The sequence below is a fragment of the Euprymna scolopes genome, chromosome 22, assembly GCF_053919585.1.
Source record: "Euprymna scolopes isolate OS-2025 chromosome 22, ASM5391958v1, whole genome shotgun sequence".
Taxonomy (NCBI): Eukaryota; Metazoa; Mollusca; class Cephalopoda; order Sepiida; family Sepiolidae; genus Euprymna; species Euprymna scolopes.
The window spans coordinates 42,246,427-42,264,949 of NC_136503.1; the positions used below are offsets into that span (position 1 = coordinate 42,246,427).

Consider the following 18,523-nt stretch of genomic DNA (forward strand, 5'->3'; position numbering starts at 1 on the left):
CAAAGCAAGGAGCTCCTGCTTGTGAATAAGAGATACATCCATCAGTAACAAAGAGTCATATTCTTGTTGGCATCAATTAAATTGAATGTAGATAAGCAAATTGTAAAGTCTAACTGAACTTACCTCATAATTAGGTCCCTGTATTCTTCATCATTTTCTAATCTGATGAGATTTCGCTGCTCCTCAGTTGGGTAGACATCCTGCAAACAAATTCATTTTGTTTATATTAGAACAAAAGTTTTCATTATTTAACCACAATTAGTTTTTTTTATGAACATAATTCGATAAAAAGTAACAGCATCTCATATTATAAAAGAAAATGATATTCATGAAGTAAGAACAATTTTGTCCATGAGCATGACTAATGCAGAGAACATTTCATTCATGAAGTTAGCAGATATACACCCCCCTCCTTACACTAAAAAAATTATTCAGAACACCATTGCTAAAGATCCAAACTTCCAGATTATAAACAAACTTTAAAAAATGTTACATTTTTAGTAGTATTCGAAAAAATAGATATTTCAGTGATCTTTATACAAATTGCATTTTTCCACATTTGAATTAGTTTATAGTTTTAAAGTTTATATATATATATATATATATATATATATATATATATATATATATATATATTTTTTATTTAATAATGCTTTCTCAGTCTTTTGTTTAGGAATTATTTTTGTTAACTTTTGTTCAAATCCAGAGTGCTTCTTTTTGGGAAACTGGATTTTCCCAGATTAAAAAGTGGCCCTGTGTCTAACTTTGCTCTCATGTGAAGGCAAGTAAATAGGGACAAATGCGTTTTCAAACAAATACGTAAACATAACTGATGTTTTTCTCCAACAAAGAATATTTTATTTTTGCAAGTTAAAATGTATTATTCACTCACAAAGATTATTCCAATCATTCATTTCTAATATTTCTTTCAGTCAGTTCTTTTTTTCAAACAGGTTTTATCTTTATAAATCACTTTTGTTGTGTACAATATTTTAAAATTAACTTTATAATTTAAATTTAATTACATCTTATCAGTCTAATGTTTACTTTTCATCTGACCTAAACAGATTACTGAATATTTTTTAGTTTATTTAAAAAAGTTTTGCATCATAATTACTTAATTGAAATCTATGTAAGTTTTATTTAATTTTAATTCTCTTTCAAACTGTCTTTTTTTATATTAAAAGGACACAGTAGAAAATACTTTTTTTTTAGGAGCACAGCTGAAGAAGAAAAAATCTTTTCACTTCAAAGTCATTTCAACATGGCCATGGTAGTATATAAGCAATGCTAATACATTTTTAATAAAATCTAACATCTGTTTTGTGGCTTTTCAAAAAATTTTTTAAGTGATTTTGAAGTCTCCAAATGGTCAATAAAAGAAAATCTGGAATTTCAAATGTGCCTCCATATTAGCAAAGAACCAATAGTTTGATTTAAGGTTTTTAATAAATTTTACCCGTTTGTATTAGATTAAAGTAGAGCAATTAAAATTTTGTGTTTGCAAATGTTTAAAAACTCAAAGGTTTTTTTTTTTTTTTTTTTTTTTTTTTTACATGGGCGTCACCACTTATCAAGGCCGATAGGCCACTCAAGGATAAGGGGTTAAAGAGTGTAGAGTAGTCAAAAGGACAATATAGTAATCGATAGTAATGGAAATTCGGTAAATTTGTTAACTTAAGTGGAACGGCTCATCAGAAACTTGTTCACGTTATACTTGAAGACAACCATATTGTAGACAGCTGGAAAGCAGGAAAACGGAAGACAATTCCACAGGCGTGCAGTTCTAAGAAAGAAGCTTTGATCATGGAATCTATGTTTAGGTTTAGGCACAGATAAAATATAAGATCAATGTTATATAAAAGAACAGAGTTTCAATTTTATCTTAATCTTTTCCAGTAAAGTACTTTACTCACTGAAATAACAAGATGTCCAGACCCCGCCCCCCCAGTGTACTCACAACCAATATCTATGATAACATTAGCTACGTGCAAAATAAATTGCTGATCCCCAAAATGTATAACCATATCAACCCTCCTCTTTACTTAAAAATTCGCCAAATCAACAAATTTTAGTGAAATTTTTAGTATTTATTAATTAACGATCACAGAATATAATGAACCCATTATTTTTTTTAAAACCTTAGTGAAAATGTATTGTTTGTGCAAACAAAAAACACCTCTGCTAAAGTTAAATTTTTAAGCAGTAAAAAAAAAAAAGAAAAAAGAAAAAAAAAGAAGAAAACATGAATTTATTTATTTATTTTTTAATGAAAATATAGTATTGTAAACGTTTATTAAATTTTTTTTTTTTTATATTTCAGGGAGATTAGGAAAAAGTTCCTAAAGTCTGCTTTAATGAAATCAATATAACTCAAAGAAAAATGAATTTCTCAAACTAATGATATCATTGAATTAAGCATTATTTATTCAATAGTCTCACCAAAAATTAATACAATTGCAAAAAATATTTCATGTGATTTTAAATACTAACAATTCTTGCGAAAATTTCAAATGAAATATTATATTTAACTTGTACGCATGATGGTGTAAACCCAAGTATAAGAATTTTTGTTTACAATATTGAAAATAAGAATAAAATTGAAAAAATTGAGATCCAGGATCACTAAGAAAAAAAATTTAAAAGTGGTATTATTTGTAATAATGATAAATTCAGACAACTATGGATAGGTAACATTGTAAAAAAAAAAAAAAAAAAAAAAAAAAAAAGACAGGATTTGTATCCAACTCATCATATTCTATTTAATTATTAATAAATAATTAAATTAGCTCATTTTTTTTTTAATGAATAGAATGTCAGTGTAAATCAGTGATTTTAATTGACTTTTTTCACACTTAAAATGCACTTTTACTTTCATTTAAAAAGGATTAATTTAGTATGATACATTTTAAGAATAAATTGAATCATGTAAAACAATAAATGTTCTAATGAAACAAGCACATCCAACAAAATAGGACTACCTAAATTAATGTTTTTAGAATCTTCAAAAATACAGAAATTAGGGTATAATAATGTTTCAATTCCTCTATGAATTTAAAAATAAAATTGACTTTTTGGGTTTCTATAGAACTTATACGCAATACTTTGTATTGTTTTGATTGTGTGAGGCTGGATCTGTTACTAACCTCTCGCTTTTGAGGGCTAAGCAATTTTATTTTGTAAAACTAAGTGCGGTTTTTTAATTCAATATCTTAGAACTTTACTAATTATCTTTGAAATAGTCCCAGAAAACTAATATTTATCTTTCCAAGGATTTTTACAATGAAGTTAACTTTCAAATTTAGCTGAACTTTCGAGTTTTTGAAGCCGCCGTGAAAATATTTTTCGTTATAACTTTTCTTTTCATGTGTAAAAATATATTTTGATATTTTAGAGATTAACTTTGTGCTTGAAAGATTAAAACCTAATCAAAAAGTAATTGGAAACTCACAAGAAATTTATAAACCGACTTTCAAAGCCATGGGTCCTATCGGTTTTCACCATTAAATTGCATCTACCTACTTAACATGCTTATATCTGCTATTAAAAACATTCAAATATTTTTTATGCAAATATGTTACAAAATAAGTACATTAAACCAAAATAAATTATTTTAAAGTAATTTTCCAACTGTATTTCCTTATAATTTATGACATCAATAATGTTTACCAAATCACTCCCTCAACTGTACAAATTTATAAATACTTCTTGACACAGAAAAATACTAACTTCCTGCATACTGAGATGGAGAAAAAAAAAACAAACAAAAAAACAAATTCAAACTGTTTCAACAAATATCTAAGAAATTGCTTTACATACACAATGTGAAAAATTAAAAGTTTAAAGAAAATTGGGTTCTTGTCCAGAACTTCATCAAACAAGAAAAAATCTGTATGATATACAACCTCTGATAAAATGAAAATATCATATTAAAAAATTATGTAAATGGATCAAGTAGTTTTATTTTTATAAAGAAAATCATTTTTAAGTGATTAATGAGAATTTATAGATATTACAAAAATCTCGTAAGTTGAAATTATTTTCGAGTTATCTGCCTTGTTTCCCCAAGATTATTTTCAAGTTTGCTAATAAAATTGAACTTTTTTTAGTTTAAAATAAAACTACCTTATTAATTGAAGTGATTTTTGGAATAGAATATTTTTGTTCTGTTGCAGGTACAGACATCAATTATAAATTTTTTTTTCTTTATTTTGTTTTTGTTCAATATGGAAGAATTCTGGACAAAAACCAAAAATTCATTATACAAATCAACAAATCAAAATATGCAAATTTCGAAAATTAGTAAAAAAAGGCTAAATCACTTATGACTTTAATGAAAAGGTAGAATTATTAGACATGTGTGACTTAATTTGGGGATTTTGTTTTATAGTACATCAGCACTGTAGATCATTTTGTGGCAAAATGTGTACATAAAATAGTCAGTTCATAAGTTCAAGGTTTTTAGCATTTTAGAAATACTAATATGATTTTTATAGCTTTGGGGGGGGGCAGGATAGAAGTGGGAGGTAATTTTAATTGCTATTTCATTCTAGCTTTGATTTCTTCTATGAGAGTTGAAGGTGATTTATTTTTTCCAGGTATTCTATCATTTGACAAGTAGGCACATGTTTGAACATAAGGGAGAGATTTGGTATGCGATAGTATTACTGGCAGGGTATTGGGTAATCTTAAGATTAAAACAAAACCATACAATCAATTAATGTTTTGTAAGCTTATTGTCTTTGTCTAAAAATAAATCTCTGGAAAAGTATATTAAAAAAGAAGTATGATTTTTGCGAATTTAAAGGAGATTTTTAAGTACTTCTATTTTTTGGGATCACTATTTTTTTTTCTCTTTTACATAAATAACCATTAATCCTACATTTTTGGTAGATTTTGAACAAAGAAAGCCACCTACAGAGATTTTTTTGACAGAATATCCTACTTAATGTTCTACATTTCTGTGGCCATATAAGTTCATGCAGAATTCAAGAAAATCAGGAGACTTACAACTAGTGGAGCCTGACAAATTAAAACGAAATGTACAATTACTATGTAAGGCTTGTGAGTGTGTGTAAATACACATAAAATGTTCGCTCCATTTTATGTAGACATAAATATTCTAACAATGAAATAAACTTGTAACATTGAAATTCCTTTCTTATACATTGCTTTGAAATATAGAGTATAAACATTTGGCTGCCTAGATAACTCAAACGGAAATATTTTCATAAAATTCTTTTGCAATTTTAAATTAAATGAAACAAATACATTTTTACAACATGTCATATACCATTTCCTTTTTTTTTTTTTCACTTGAAGATATTTTATGCTAAAGTGCAAAATAGATTTTCAAGATATATTATTTCCTATTCTAATAAAAATGCAATCACTAAATATAGCATATTTTTATCCAATTGTTTTATGTAGAAATGTTGATAAAATTTGAAAGACTTTTCTCCTCATGTTTCTTTGGATATGGCTGTTTTGTAGTAATAGGACTACACGGAACGATTTTAGTTTTGCAAACCACATTTCATTTCTAAATAAAAATATCCAACCATTGCATCATAAACAGCTCATATAGCCTACGTTTTAGTCAATGAGAGCTTGATAACACAGTATGTTGAATGGTGAGATTCAAGTTTATAAGTGACAAAATAAACTGCTAGTTTTTAAAGACATCTTTTTTTATATAACATACAGGTGTTCTAAAGGTCTCATCGGCCAAAACAAACTATGTGACACATTAAAGATATAAAAATATTCTTATAATCTTTTTAATAAGAATAAACAGCATTCACCCGGTGTTACTAATATGGAAAAATATTGTTATTCAGAAAGATTGACTTTAAACAACGAAATTTCAAATATAGTCATAATTGTAATTTTTACTTTGAAACAAAAATTTTAACATTTGTAATACAAGGTCAAGTAATGGTGTTACTAAAAATGAAACTGTTTCTTACAGATATAAAATAGCAAATTGTTTTCACATATTAAACTTAATACAAATTATTTCAACTCTTGAAAAGAATTATTTCAATGTTCAGAACCTTTTTATTTTGAATCCATTCTTCACTGATATATTCTTTTTTTATGAAATGAAGAACATCTGTTAAATAAAATAAATGAATTTGGATTCTTAATGTTTTCTAATATATTTTAGTTATTTTTTAGACCTGGCTGAATCTAAACATAATATTGGAATTTTCCTTAGATTCCATCTTGGGTCACTAGGGGTAATTTCCTAGTGACCCAAGATGGAATCTAAGGAAAATTCCAATATTATGTTTAGATTCATTTGAAACATTTAACCCTTATTGAAACTTATTGGAATGTTCTGTGATCATTGATTTCTCTAGTATACAAACATTAACTATATAATATTATAAGAGCTAAATACAGCAATAGAGGTAGAGGACTAGCCTAATTATTAAATAGAAAACATTGCACTTAGATACCTCTTCAGTGGAATCATCATCCATAAGGACTTTGTTATATCGGCGATATAAAGGAATCTCCGGAGATGTTTGCGTAGCGCTTTCTATTGGGATAGATAATCTACGAGAGTCTAATAGATTAAGAGGCAGGGGTAGATTACAGGGATATAGAGAGTCCGTGTCAGTACTAATTGTTAAAGTAGTAAGGGGGGAGCTAAAAGAGTGATGAGAATCTGTAGTATCGACACTTAAAAGCCTATCTTCAGGCGGTGTTAGAACCTGCGGTAAAAGATAATGTGGAGACCCAGGGTAATTATCAAGATTAGCACCATCACCAGATCGAGGGGAAAGGAGATGCTTATTAGGAACAGAATCAAATATTGAAGCAAGTGAACTATTTACCTCAGCCATTTGAGCAGTGGAAGTACAGACCCGTAAGCCGTTAACGTCTGGCGGCATTTGAGGGGGAGGAGGAGAGGGCGTAGGAGCAGTGTTAGTAAAGCTAGAAGCAGCAGTTGGCAAGCTGTCATGCATCGAGGTCACATGGAAGCGGCCCTTCTTGGTAGTGTGGAATCGCTGGCCACTGGAATGCATGTTGTCTTCAAGAAGTGCTTGAGGAGATTCTACCATGGCAGGACTACTCTCTTCAGAAGGATTTGGTGTAATGGGGTCTTCTCGTACAGTGCTGACCACAAATCGTGACTTCTTGTTCTGTGTACTTTGATCTTCAGTGCTGCTAGCATCTTCTGGCAGCGTAGCACTAGGAGCAGGTGGATTGGTAGCAGAACCATCAGGCGCCGATTGCTCATGGCTACTCAAAGATTCTTCATGGAATCCCACTTCACCGACAGGTACATGGTCAGCCACCTCGTCTCTGGATTCAATAGTCAGTGATTGTTGGTAGTCATATTCGGAGCCACCCGTTCCAGTTGTCATGGAGGAAGTTGAAGAAGTGGCCTGATATGATAAGAGGCTTGGGTCTTTCTTGTGAATGCGTAGTTTCTCAATCAGAGCCTGTTCAAGGTTAGCAAGATCAGTCGGTGTTTTCATCTCCAGGTTTTCATGGGAATCTTGTTCAGACAAATGACTCGCATGACCATGATGATGGGCTGAGGCCTCGTTTTCTGGCTGACTCTGAGAAGGTGACTGAGGTGGTGACGGTTGGCTGATACCAGCAGACATATCAGAGGTTGGCATACTTGCCATGTTGGTCTGAAGGAATGAATACATTGGTGGAAACAAATTTGCCATCATTGGAATCTGACCAGTTTGTTGCATTTGAACTTGCTCCATTGTCTTACACATCTGAAGGAGGTGTTGCATGCGTATGTGCATGAAAGGATCTGTAGCGTACAGATAAGGAATAAGGAGTCCGGGATATTGAAGCATTTGTTGCTGCTGGAGGAAATACTGTTGCTGGTTGGTAGGAATGTGTTGCGTGTAGGCAGACGGAGGCAATTGATTATGAGCTGAGTGTTGTTGTACGTTTGGATCATGAGTTGTATAAGCTGCAGAAGTCGCTGGTGTCTGGGGAATGTGAGGTAACTGGTTAGGGTCTTGTGACTGCAAACTGTTAAGCATTTGTTGATGGACCTAAAATTAAAAAGATAAAATAAACAATTAGTTATCTTTAATAAAAGAGACAATGTAAAAAATAACAAATAATTAAACCCAAAGACTAAATATTCTAGGAATAGAAAAGTAGAAGCGTTCTTGCTTTTGTGGCCAATCACCTAGACATGGTGCCTAAATATAAATGTGAGTTCCCATCACTTTACATTGGCATCAGGAAGAGCATCTGAACTATAAAAATCTTGCCTCAAAGAAATAATCTTCAAATAAACATGACCAATTAATTAATTTGGAAGTAAATTTTTTTAAAGTCATCCAACAATGGCAACATGTAAAACTGATATTATAAATAACTGATGATAAATGTTTTTTTTTGCTTTTGTTTACACATTTAAAAAAATAAGGTAGATAAATATTATATTTTTTTCAATTTAAAATGAGGGTACTTGTTTAGTTTAATCAAGACATTAAAAAAATGAAAATATTGGAAAAAAAAAAATTATATTGTACATACCCATTATGGAATTAAGTTCTCATAAAAAAAAAACAAAAAAAAAAGTGATTGACGAAGGATAAAATGAAAAAGGGATTTAAAAAGAACAGAGAAACTGTAAAATAAATGAAAAAAAACTAAAATGCTAGGTATTTTTTCTGCCCATGTTTCAAAATAATCTTGTCAAATTTTGACAAACTTCAAGTGATGATTGGAGTTATCTCCCCCTGGCACAATGGCAGTGACACGATCGATCTCATTAAAATTTGATAACAGGTATGTACAACCCCCCGCCCCATTTTCATTTTTTTTATGCCTTGAATAAACTATACAAGTACCAAAATGAGTTATTTCTGATTTTTATTTTTAGGTATTTGATAAATACATAACTATATTGCCTGTAACACAGTAAACAATACAATAACAAAACAGTAAATAATACAATAAAAAACAACAACAACAACGAAAAAAAATTTGTTAGGCAGAAGTGATTTGTTAACTGAAATGCTATATGGATCAGACTTTGAAAATCCCACAAGATAACTTTATACGTTAGAAAAACGAATATTTTTAACCCTGCGTTAGTTCCATGGGGTGTTTTGTCACCCCAATTTTGCCTAAGTGCTCATAATTCCTAGTTGGCAACTTTTTCCTCCCTCCCAGTACTCTCCTGACTCAGTGGTATGGCGCAGTTGTATCTCAGTTTTTCTTGGAGGTAGACATCGCTTTGTCCTTCTTGGACTAATGTAGGTATGATTTTATGATTTATATATTTTTGTATTTTTCCAATGGGAATGATAATTTGTAGATACAAGCGCATATTATGTATCATTAGGCGACTCTGTAATATTTAATACGGAATTAATGCTTTGGTATTTTCTTTATAAGTTTTGATGGGATTATTTAATGTAATATATTAATTTTTTCTTAGTTCTATCATTTATTTTATTGCATTATTTTATATTAATATCAACAAGGTACAAGTGATTCAAACTGTTCAACAGGAACTGTAGATATATTCTGAACCAGCAAGATAACTATTTTACACTACAAACATTTTTGTCTTGGGACTAACCATGTTTGGAACACTCAGGTGACTAACGCAGAGTTAGGAGTTATCCACTTGATCGGAACTGAAGTGTGACAGACCGGCAACACTTCTGACAAACATGCAAGAACACATCAAAATCATAATAGCATATTCAATTAAAATTAGTAAAGCAATACCAATGTTAGTCGAGTAGTACCTTTTAAAGTTAAATGTAAATACAAGTCCCCAGTATGTTTGATGGAGGCAGCATAACCTTAGGGGCAGCCAACCCCACAGGAAAATGTGGCTTGAAGAATTTGGGATTAGATAAACTAGATATGCAAACAGAGGGAGCATATTTTTGCGAATATATTTTTACTAATATATATGATGAAAGAACATATTCTCACCACCTTTCCTTCAAAAGACAATGCCCGGGAGGATGGTATCACAACAACAGAAGAGATACACCCCCTTCCCCCCAATTGAGAAGGTAATTTCCAAGAGGATTTGTTTTTTTTTTTGTTTTTTTACACGGTAGTCACCACTTATCAAGGCTCAGAAGCCACTCAGGGATAAGGTTTATTGCGTGTACAGTAATCAATGGGATAATATCGTAGTAATCGTTAGTAATCGAGATTTGATAAAGTGTCTTAAGGGGGCGGTTTATCAGGAATTTGTTTATGTTGGACTTGAAGACATCCAAGTTGTAGTCAGGTGGGAAACAGGCAAACGGAACAGAGCTCCACAGACGTGCACTTCTAAGAAAGAAGCTTTGTTCATGGAATCTACGTTTTGATTTAAGCATAGATAAAGAGTGGGGAAGATTATTGACAGTGGTTTCAGCTAGACAGGTATTTTTCGTGAAATATTGGGAAGGGGAGTCTTGAATGCACATGGCTAAGAATCATGAAAATCAGTTTTAATGACTTAATAGTTTAAAAGCTTCAAAATTTCACAACACAATCTTTGTGTGAAATAAAAAGTTTAAAACATGAATATGTATATTCCAAAAAAATAATCAAGGAAAAAAAAAACCTGTCCGATAGCAAAAGAAAAGGCTCAAGTACGTATGTAAAGAATGGAGAGGCAGAGACAAGTAATTTTTTTTTTGATGAATCACGTTTTCTACCTTACGATTTCCATTGTAAATTGCTTTAAGTTTGTCAAAACTAACATTTCCAGAGAGAAAGGGAATAAGATAAAATAAGATGTGAAGAGAGAGAAAAAAAAATGAAGATAAAAGGACAAATCATTCACCCTAGGTGGATTGAGCTGAATTTTTCCAAAAGAGGAAGTACCATGGGAATATTAAATTCATAAGCAGTCCCAAGTCACATTTATATCCCAGTCAACGGAGGACATTAGATTTTTGCAGTTCTTGCAGGGAGGTGTCAATGTCGTCCTACATGCAGTGTCTGGTATTCCCAAATGATTACCCATTTGATACTGACCAGGCTCAACATTGCTTAACTTCGATGATCTAATGAAAACCAGTGGTCAACATGGTTATGCCATATATAAGAGAAAAAGATATAAAATCTACTCAAGACAGAAATCAGACTTGTTTTTTATAAAAAAAAAAGACTAATAGAATTAAATGGAAATTCTGCTTCTTCAGAGTTTAAAAAAGAAAAGAAAAGAAAAAGAAATAAGCTGATTTCTACTTTTCTTAATTAAAAAAACAGAAATCCGTTAAAAAGCAAAGATCTCACATCCCTAATAAATGTCTAAGTTACGTAAGGGCGAAAAAACATGTACAGGCATACAAGAAGTGTAAATCTTAATCGAGAGATTATTGACACTATATGTCAATTACCTGCTGTGAAAGTGTTTTCATAGCCAAATGAGACTGTGCTTGTTGCATTTGGTGTTGTGCGTGTAACTGTTGTGGAAGTGTGTTTGGAAGTTGATGTTGGTCTGGCGTCAGCTGATCCTGTTTGCCTTGCATGTCTAACCCAGATACACTACCTCCATCAGACATTGGGGTTGTGGTGATTGGAGTATTCTGTAAGAATATATTCAAATGACCCACCTCAGGTACCATTGGATTAGGAGTGGCACCAGTGTTAGACAATGTACCGTTGCTAGCTTTCTGGGTAGCAGTCAGCTGAGCAAGTTTTTCCTGTAAATCATTCAGATCCATAGGGACATTGGAAGGTAATGAATGCGACCTAGACAGCCTTTCATAATCTTGGTATGCATCAGATTCAGAAACCATAGTCTTTGCCGGCCCTGGAACATCAGGACATTCATAAGCTGTCTCTGAAGTTTCAATAGAAACAGATTCTGTTGTTGATCTGTTATCCTCATCATCTTCAGTCGGCTTTTTTTCCAAGGGATAGGATTCTTGGACTTTACTAACTACAAATCGTTTCTTCTTGGTTTCAACAATCGATTCCTGTTCATTAGAAATCACTGTCTTGGATTCGGATTCGGTATCACCTCCTTCAGAGCCTCTGGAACTGTCAGCCTGTTCAAAGTGGAGTTTCTAAATAAACAAAATAGAAACAAAACATTGAAAGTAAAAAAAACAAAAAAACAAAAAAAAAAAAACATTTTTAAGCAGACACTTCAATTCTAGTCTAAGAAAAATAACGTTACTTTACAACTAAGTATAAACATTCACGAATTAGTTTTAAATATAAGTACAGTATAAAAAGTATTCATATATTTATAACACTAGAAATTAAATATAAAAAAGGAACAAAACGATTTTTCAAAATTACATGTTATACTCATAGTGAGACATGCTTTCAAGCATGAACAATCACAAGAACATTACCAATATACATGAGAATAAAAAATGGTAAATTTGCAGATTAGCAAGCCCCATCCCCCAAAAAGGTTCTATTTGTTTTTTGAAGGCGATTACATGTGAACACCTAAAAAAAAACTTCACATTTTAGAATTTACAGAGCAGTTATATATAAATTTAACAGAATGATTGCCCATTTTCGAGCTATTCTAATCTTTTAAAGCAGCTTATAACATTTTTTTACTGCTAACTCAAAGCAAGGTTATAATACTTCATATATATCCCCCTATGATCCAAAAGGGCACAGCATTTATTTCCCTTTTCTCTTTGATACCTGCTCTAAAATGCTAGAATGACCTGAAAATCAGAGATCACTTTATACTAAATTTATATGCAAAACTTATTTCTCACTCCAAAATAATTTTTTTTTTTTAATTTGTTTTTACAAATTTTTCAGTGTTCACATGTAATTGTCTAAAAAGAAAAAGTTATTTTTGAAGTTCGTCAAGATTTAATTACAATATCAAAATAATTTTAAGTAAAATCTCATCTAAGACTTCTAAGTTGATTATATTTTTAAGCAAAGAAATATAATTATTATTTAATAAAAATCAAAGTTTTTATACCAACAAAAAATAATTTTAAGATTATATAGAATATTAATCAATCTAGATATTAATTTGAAATATTTCTGAGGACGTTTTTAGATGGTTGATTGTCTAGAAAAAAGGTCTTAAACTCAATGATACAAAAAGCTAATTATGTGACGAGATGAGTACATGAAATCACCTGGGAAGAGGGGAGAGAACATTGTGAATGGAGATAACATTCATCCCAGTATGTGTTTGAGAAGGGAAACATAGATAAGAGCTTCCCACCATTGGTAGAAACATATTTTCTTCAATAAAAAGTACACAGAACCATTCGTGATACAAGCTCATACCAAATATGGGTTGGGAAATATGCCACTTCTCTCTTCATAAAAAACAAAATATTTCCAGTTCTTGTATCTCAATCATCACTTATTTGTAAATATATATTTTATAAAAAAAATGGATAGAGAAAGAGACATTGCCACAAAGTACATTTATACTCTTTATATGTGGTGGTAGAAGAGTAATTGAAAGAAAATATCAATAAAGAGTATAATTTCACGGTGGCTACATAAAAGTGTTTTGTTGGCCACATGTTTAAAACTCGTAGTTTTTTACATGTGACAAAGAGAAAATCCAGTGATACACGTCAAGGATAGTTCAAAAAGTTCTAAATCACACGCAGAACAAACATAGTTATTAATAAAATAACCCCTAACTGTATAGACAGTTATTTTATAACTAAAAAGCTTTTGTAAGCGAGGGTTCAGAACTCTGGGAAAAAACCCTCATAAGATATATAACTAAAAATGTTGAATGGCAGACAGTGAAAATAAAAAATAATTTCAGCATTAGTTGATTGATTTGGGTTTCCTTAAGCAGAACCTTATTTGAATGAACAAGAAAATCAGAAAAAAAAGTAATTAAAAATTTAAAGATTGCATTATTATTATTATTATTTAACTATAAATTGCGTTATTATTAAACTATAAATTGCGTTATTATTATTACTTAACTATAAATTGCGTTATTATTATTACTTAACTATAAATTGCGTTATTATTATTACTTAACTATAAATTGCATTATTATTACTTAACTGTAAATTGCATTATTATTACTTAACTGTAAATTGCATTATTATTACTTAACTGTAAATTGCATTATTATTACTTAACTGTAAATTGCGTTATTATTATTACTTAACTGTAAATTGCGTTATTATTATTACTTAACTGTAAATTGCGTTATTATTACTTAACTGTAAATTGCGTTATTATTACTTAACTGTAAATTGCGTTATTATTACTTAACTGTAAATTGCGTTATTATTACTTAACTGTAAATTGCGTTATTATTGCTTAACTGTAAATTGCGTTATTATTACTTAACTGTAAATTGCATTATTATTACTTAACTGTAAATTGCATTATTATTACTTAACTGTAAATTGCATTAGTCATTGTTTTGATGATTTAGACATTCACAAAACTGGAGTGAATTATAAAATTACATTTTTGAAAAGTAACAAGTAAGAACTATGAATTCATTCTTTAAGGCAATTTTTAAAAATTGATGCAAAACTTATCTTATTTAAAAGTGAATAAGTGATCAGAATTAAATGTGAAAATACAGAAAGAATTTGTTCTAAAGTCACGTGGAATAATTCATATTGCTTTTAATGTAACATGCTTCAAGATGTAAGTGGCAGTGTAATTCAAAGTTTTTTTTCAGAAAACAAAACAAAGTGTAGCAACACAAGTGCGCTTGAAATTTTATCACATAAGCAATGTTATTATCAATAAAAAAAAAACTTTAAAAAATTTACAGCATATGAAAAAAAGCAGGAATCTTAAATCAGGAAAGATTATTATATCAGAGTCCAACTCAATTTATCTAGTAAAAATTAATGGAGGAGTGGAGGAAGGAGAGATGACTTCGAAAGCATTTTTGAAAAAAAAAATGGAGATTTATTTCAAATGTCGCTGGCACATATTAAAGCCACGTTTAAAGCATAATTTAAGGAAATAGTGAAAACAGAAAGCAGAAAAACAAGCGTGGCTTGATTTCAATCTCCCTTTTTATATTAAACTTCAAAAAATGTAGATGAATGTGACATAAGCAGTGAATATTATGTCACACCAGAATTTAAAATGTTGATTACCTTTAAAAAACAAGCAAAATCAGTTAAAGCTAAAATGAATGCTATTTTATGTGGACTTCAAATTGGTATTTAAGAAAAGATAATGATAAACCGATAATAGAAAAAAAAATAATAATACAAAGCTAAAAAATAGACATTAACTATTTTATTATTTTTATTTAAATTTTTTTTTTTTTTTTTTTTAATATTGTGGGAATATTCATAAACATCAAAGCCAATGGTTTTCCTAAATTATTTTCATAGTAAAACTATTTTCCAATGTCATTCTAATAGATTTTCATCTCAAGTTTTTGAAAGGGTTAAGTTGAAATTATAGGTATTAGACATCAATTAAGCAAGATTTCAAAAATTAAAATTTCTTTAAAGTCTTGTGAGCATAACTGACCAAATACTACTTTGAAAAGTCAAATATTTAAGGATTGCATGAAATTTGAGCCACAGGAATTAAACACCAACTTCTTGAAGTTACTCAAAATTCCAAATATTTCATTTTTACAAACCTGACTTGGGATGGGTAAACCAGCCATAATAGGAATTTTGTGCTTGCACGTCTGGAACCAAACTTATGTCACAATTCTCAAAAATATTATTTCACATCCTCACAATTTCATTTTTGGATATTGAAAATTATTTAATACTGGCAAATAATCTATATATTTTTTTGTCTGTTTCTCCCACTTTTTTGGAAACTACGTGGCTGATCAGATTGAAATTTTGGATAAATCTTCATTATAACAGGGTGCAGTATTATGACATTCATTCACATTTATTTAATGCAAAAATGAGCAGAAATATAACCACATTCAACCATCAATTTGGCATAAATCACTCATTCCAAGTCAACAGCTATAACTTTTGCTCGTTTTTAACGAGTTAAAAATGTTAATATATTTATAATTATAAAAAGTAAAAATAAAAATTGTGAGAAGAGGTTTAAGAATGGATAAAGGAGTTTCTTGGGTTCCTCAATTCTTCAGGCCCACCAGGACACAGTATTATCCTATTGTACTAGTATTATCAATAATTGTTATATTTATATTACTTTAATCAAATATACTGCCAACAATTTTATATTTAATTCTCAATTTGTACACATACATAATTATGATAAATGCATCATAAAAAAATTCAATCTTTTTGAAATAAAAAATGTTTTCTTTTTTTTAGAAAAGCATATGAAAGTTGAAGTAAAATATTGTGTTAAATCATTTTAAATGCAATTAACACATTGACCAAATAAAAGTTGATTGTAGCAATTGTAAAAAATCCTTCCCAAAACACCAATACTTGTCTTAAAAAGTACCTCATTCAGATGTATATTAGAAGGGCTACGGACACTGACTAATGATACCTAACCCTAACCAGAAAGTTTATTCTTGTAAAAAGGCAAGGCTCACAACATTAATCACACCCACCACCACCACCATTACTGTAAAAAATCTTGCTAGACTTGGTAAAGCAGAATTTAGGCTAAAGAAATAGTGAGACATGCAGTTTCAAATAGAGCCAAAGCAAGCGTCATTCCATTTTGCACCCATTTTCTCCAGCTATAGCAGATTGCGCACTAACATGGCTCAGTTTATCCCAAATTTCCCGTAGCTTTATCTAAGTTTGAGATCAAGGTATTTGTACATGTTTCCTCACCAACGGTTTTAATGTCCAACTCATATTTCTTAGAATCATCCCTTCTAAACATAATTTAGAATGACCATTGTGAAAGCATTTTACAAATGAAATGGCTGAAGAATTTCAGATTTTGTAATTATGCAGTTCATCAGAATGGTTTAGCATACAGTAGCTTTTTTAATGTGACTGTGTCAAAATGTTTGTAGTCATAAACTACTAGATGATTTTGAAATTTGCTATTTAAGAATAAAGTTGTAAAGTATGAGAAAAAAAAAATGTGTGTTGTAGATTTTACATTAGATGTCAGTTTTAATAAGTCTATTATTGTCAAGGCATATGAAATTGGTAATCAGCACTCAATCTTCAAGCTAAGATCAAAGTGTTGTATATGTTCTATCTTTAGTCAAATCAGTTAGATTATTCTTGACTGGGACAATTTTTATGAGTGACCTTTTTTCAAGAGCTGGATGCCCCTGCATAAAAAAGACCTAGTGTCAAACTTTGCTCTCGTGAGGAGGCAAGCAAATAGGGACAGAAAATTTTGGAATTTTGTACTATTTCAGATTGTCTTAAAACGTTCACTTTTTTCTTTTTAAGACTTAATGAGTGCACAAAGCTCAAATTTGTTTCATTTATCGTAGTTATAAATGTAATTGAATAGTTCCATTGCATAACATCGTACATATTTACAACAGTAAAGCATATTTTTTTTACATGTTAAGATTCCCTAATGGAAGCTTAACTACTCTTTCAACCCATAAGTTTAGTCATGTCAACTTTATTTTCATATTTTTTGCCATAACAGTTGAAAGTATTTTTGAACCTCCAATCTTCTGTACTTACAAAAAAAGATAAATAAAAAAAAACAAATAAATAAAAAAAAGGTGCTTAAAGAAATTTAACCTATAATTAACACACAAAATGGTATCAATAAAAAAAAACTCATTAAAGACCTCCATAATAGAAGTATAACTCCACAAAATTAAAAGTTCATAACTTCAGTTGTGTAATCTCTATTGACACTTTGCCACATTTCATTTTCTTTTGTACCTATTGAAGATTTCAAAAGTGTCATGAACCCACCCTAGCACAAGTATTCCAGCTAGTCCTTCACTCTAGAAGAGCAACTGCTCTTGTGTGCTAGAATATATATCTCCTGACACACAAAAATTAGAAAAAAAAAAAAAACTGTCAGAAAATCCATTTCAAGTATTTAAGGGAATGAAGAAAGAGCAATTCACCCTTCCGCCAAATCTATTTTCATGAGCCATTAAAAAAAACCAACTTTTTTCCTGCTTTCTATAACAATTTGTTTTTCGTTTCCCTTTTTAAACTTTTCCAGTTATTTCTTTTTAACTTCACCTATTTAGATGTTATTTTAGTAAAAGTGTGAACACTGGCAAAAGATAATTTTTTTTTTCACAGTCATTTTTGCTGAATGATGTTCACTCATTATACTTTTAAGTGATTTGATCACCTTAAAAATATGAAATTGAAGCAAAGATTACGTCTCCGTATAATAATCTGTTTTACAAAGTGTTTGTGAGAAGCAGCATCATTAAGAAGGTGCATGCAGTGCCAAAAAGCCATGTGTGCCAAACCGTGCACCTACGGGTACCACCATCAAAAGAGGATCACTAAATGGTTTGTTGCACACATGCATTGCAGCGCAAATAAAAACCTTCCATTATTTACTTGTTTTTTAACCAGTCTTTTTCTTTGCTGGATTAGCGATGAGATTTTCTTAAGAAGAAAAAGAACCAAGGAAGGAATATATATATTTATATGTATGGAGAGAGAAAGAGAGATATCTGTTAAAGTATTTTTGGTGAATAACTAAAAAT

At 30.2% G+C, this 18,523-nt stretch overlaps 1 protein-coding gene across 13 annotated transcripts in view; it reads right to left on the minus strand.

Annotated features, from left to right (window-relative positions):
* Positions 1-18,523, minus strand: part of LOC145243377 (uncharacterized) — a 158,086-nt gene that overhangs the window by 38,885 nt on the left and 100,678 nt on the right. For 3 of the 13 annotated variants that reach the window (XM_080106209.1, XM_080106206.1, XM_080106204.1), the window contains 3 exons: positions 11,358-12,029; positions 6,846-8,036; positions 124-200 (listed from right to left, as the gene is read on the minus strand). In XM_080106209.1, the coding sequence (XP_079962335.1) occupies positions 124-200; positions 6,846-8,036; positions 11,358-12,029 (1,940 nt within the window). Of the gene's footprint in view, positions 1-123; positions 201-6,464; positions 8,037-11,357; positions 12,030-18,374; positions 18,423-18,523 lie in introns of all 13 variants that reach the window. The other 10 variants (XM_080106211.1, XM_080106202.1, XM_080106210.1 and 7 more) reach the window with 6 other exon arrangements.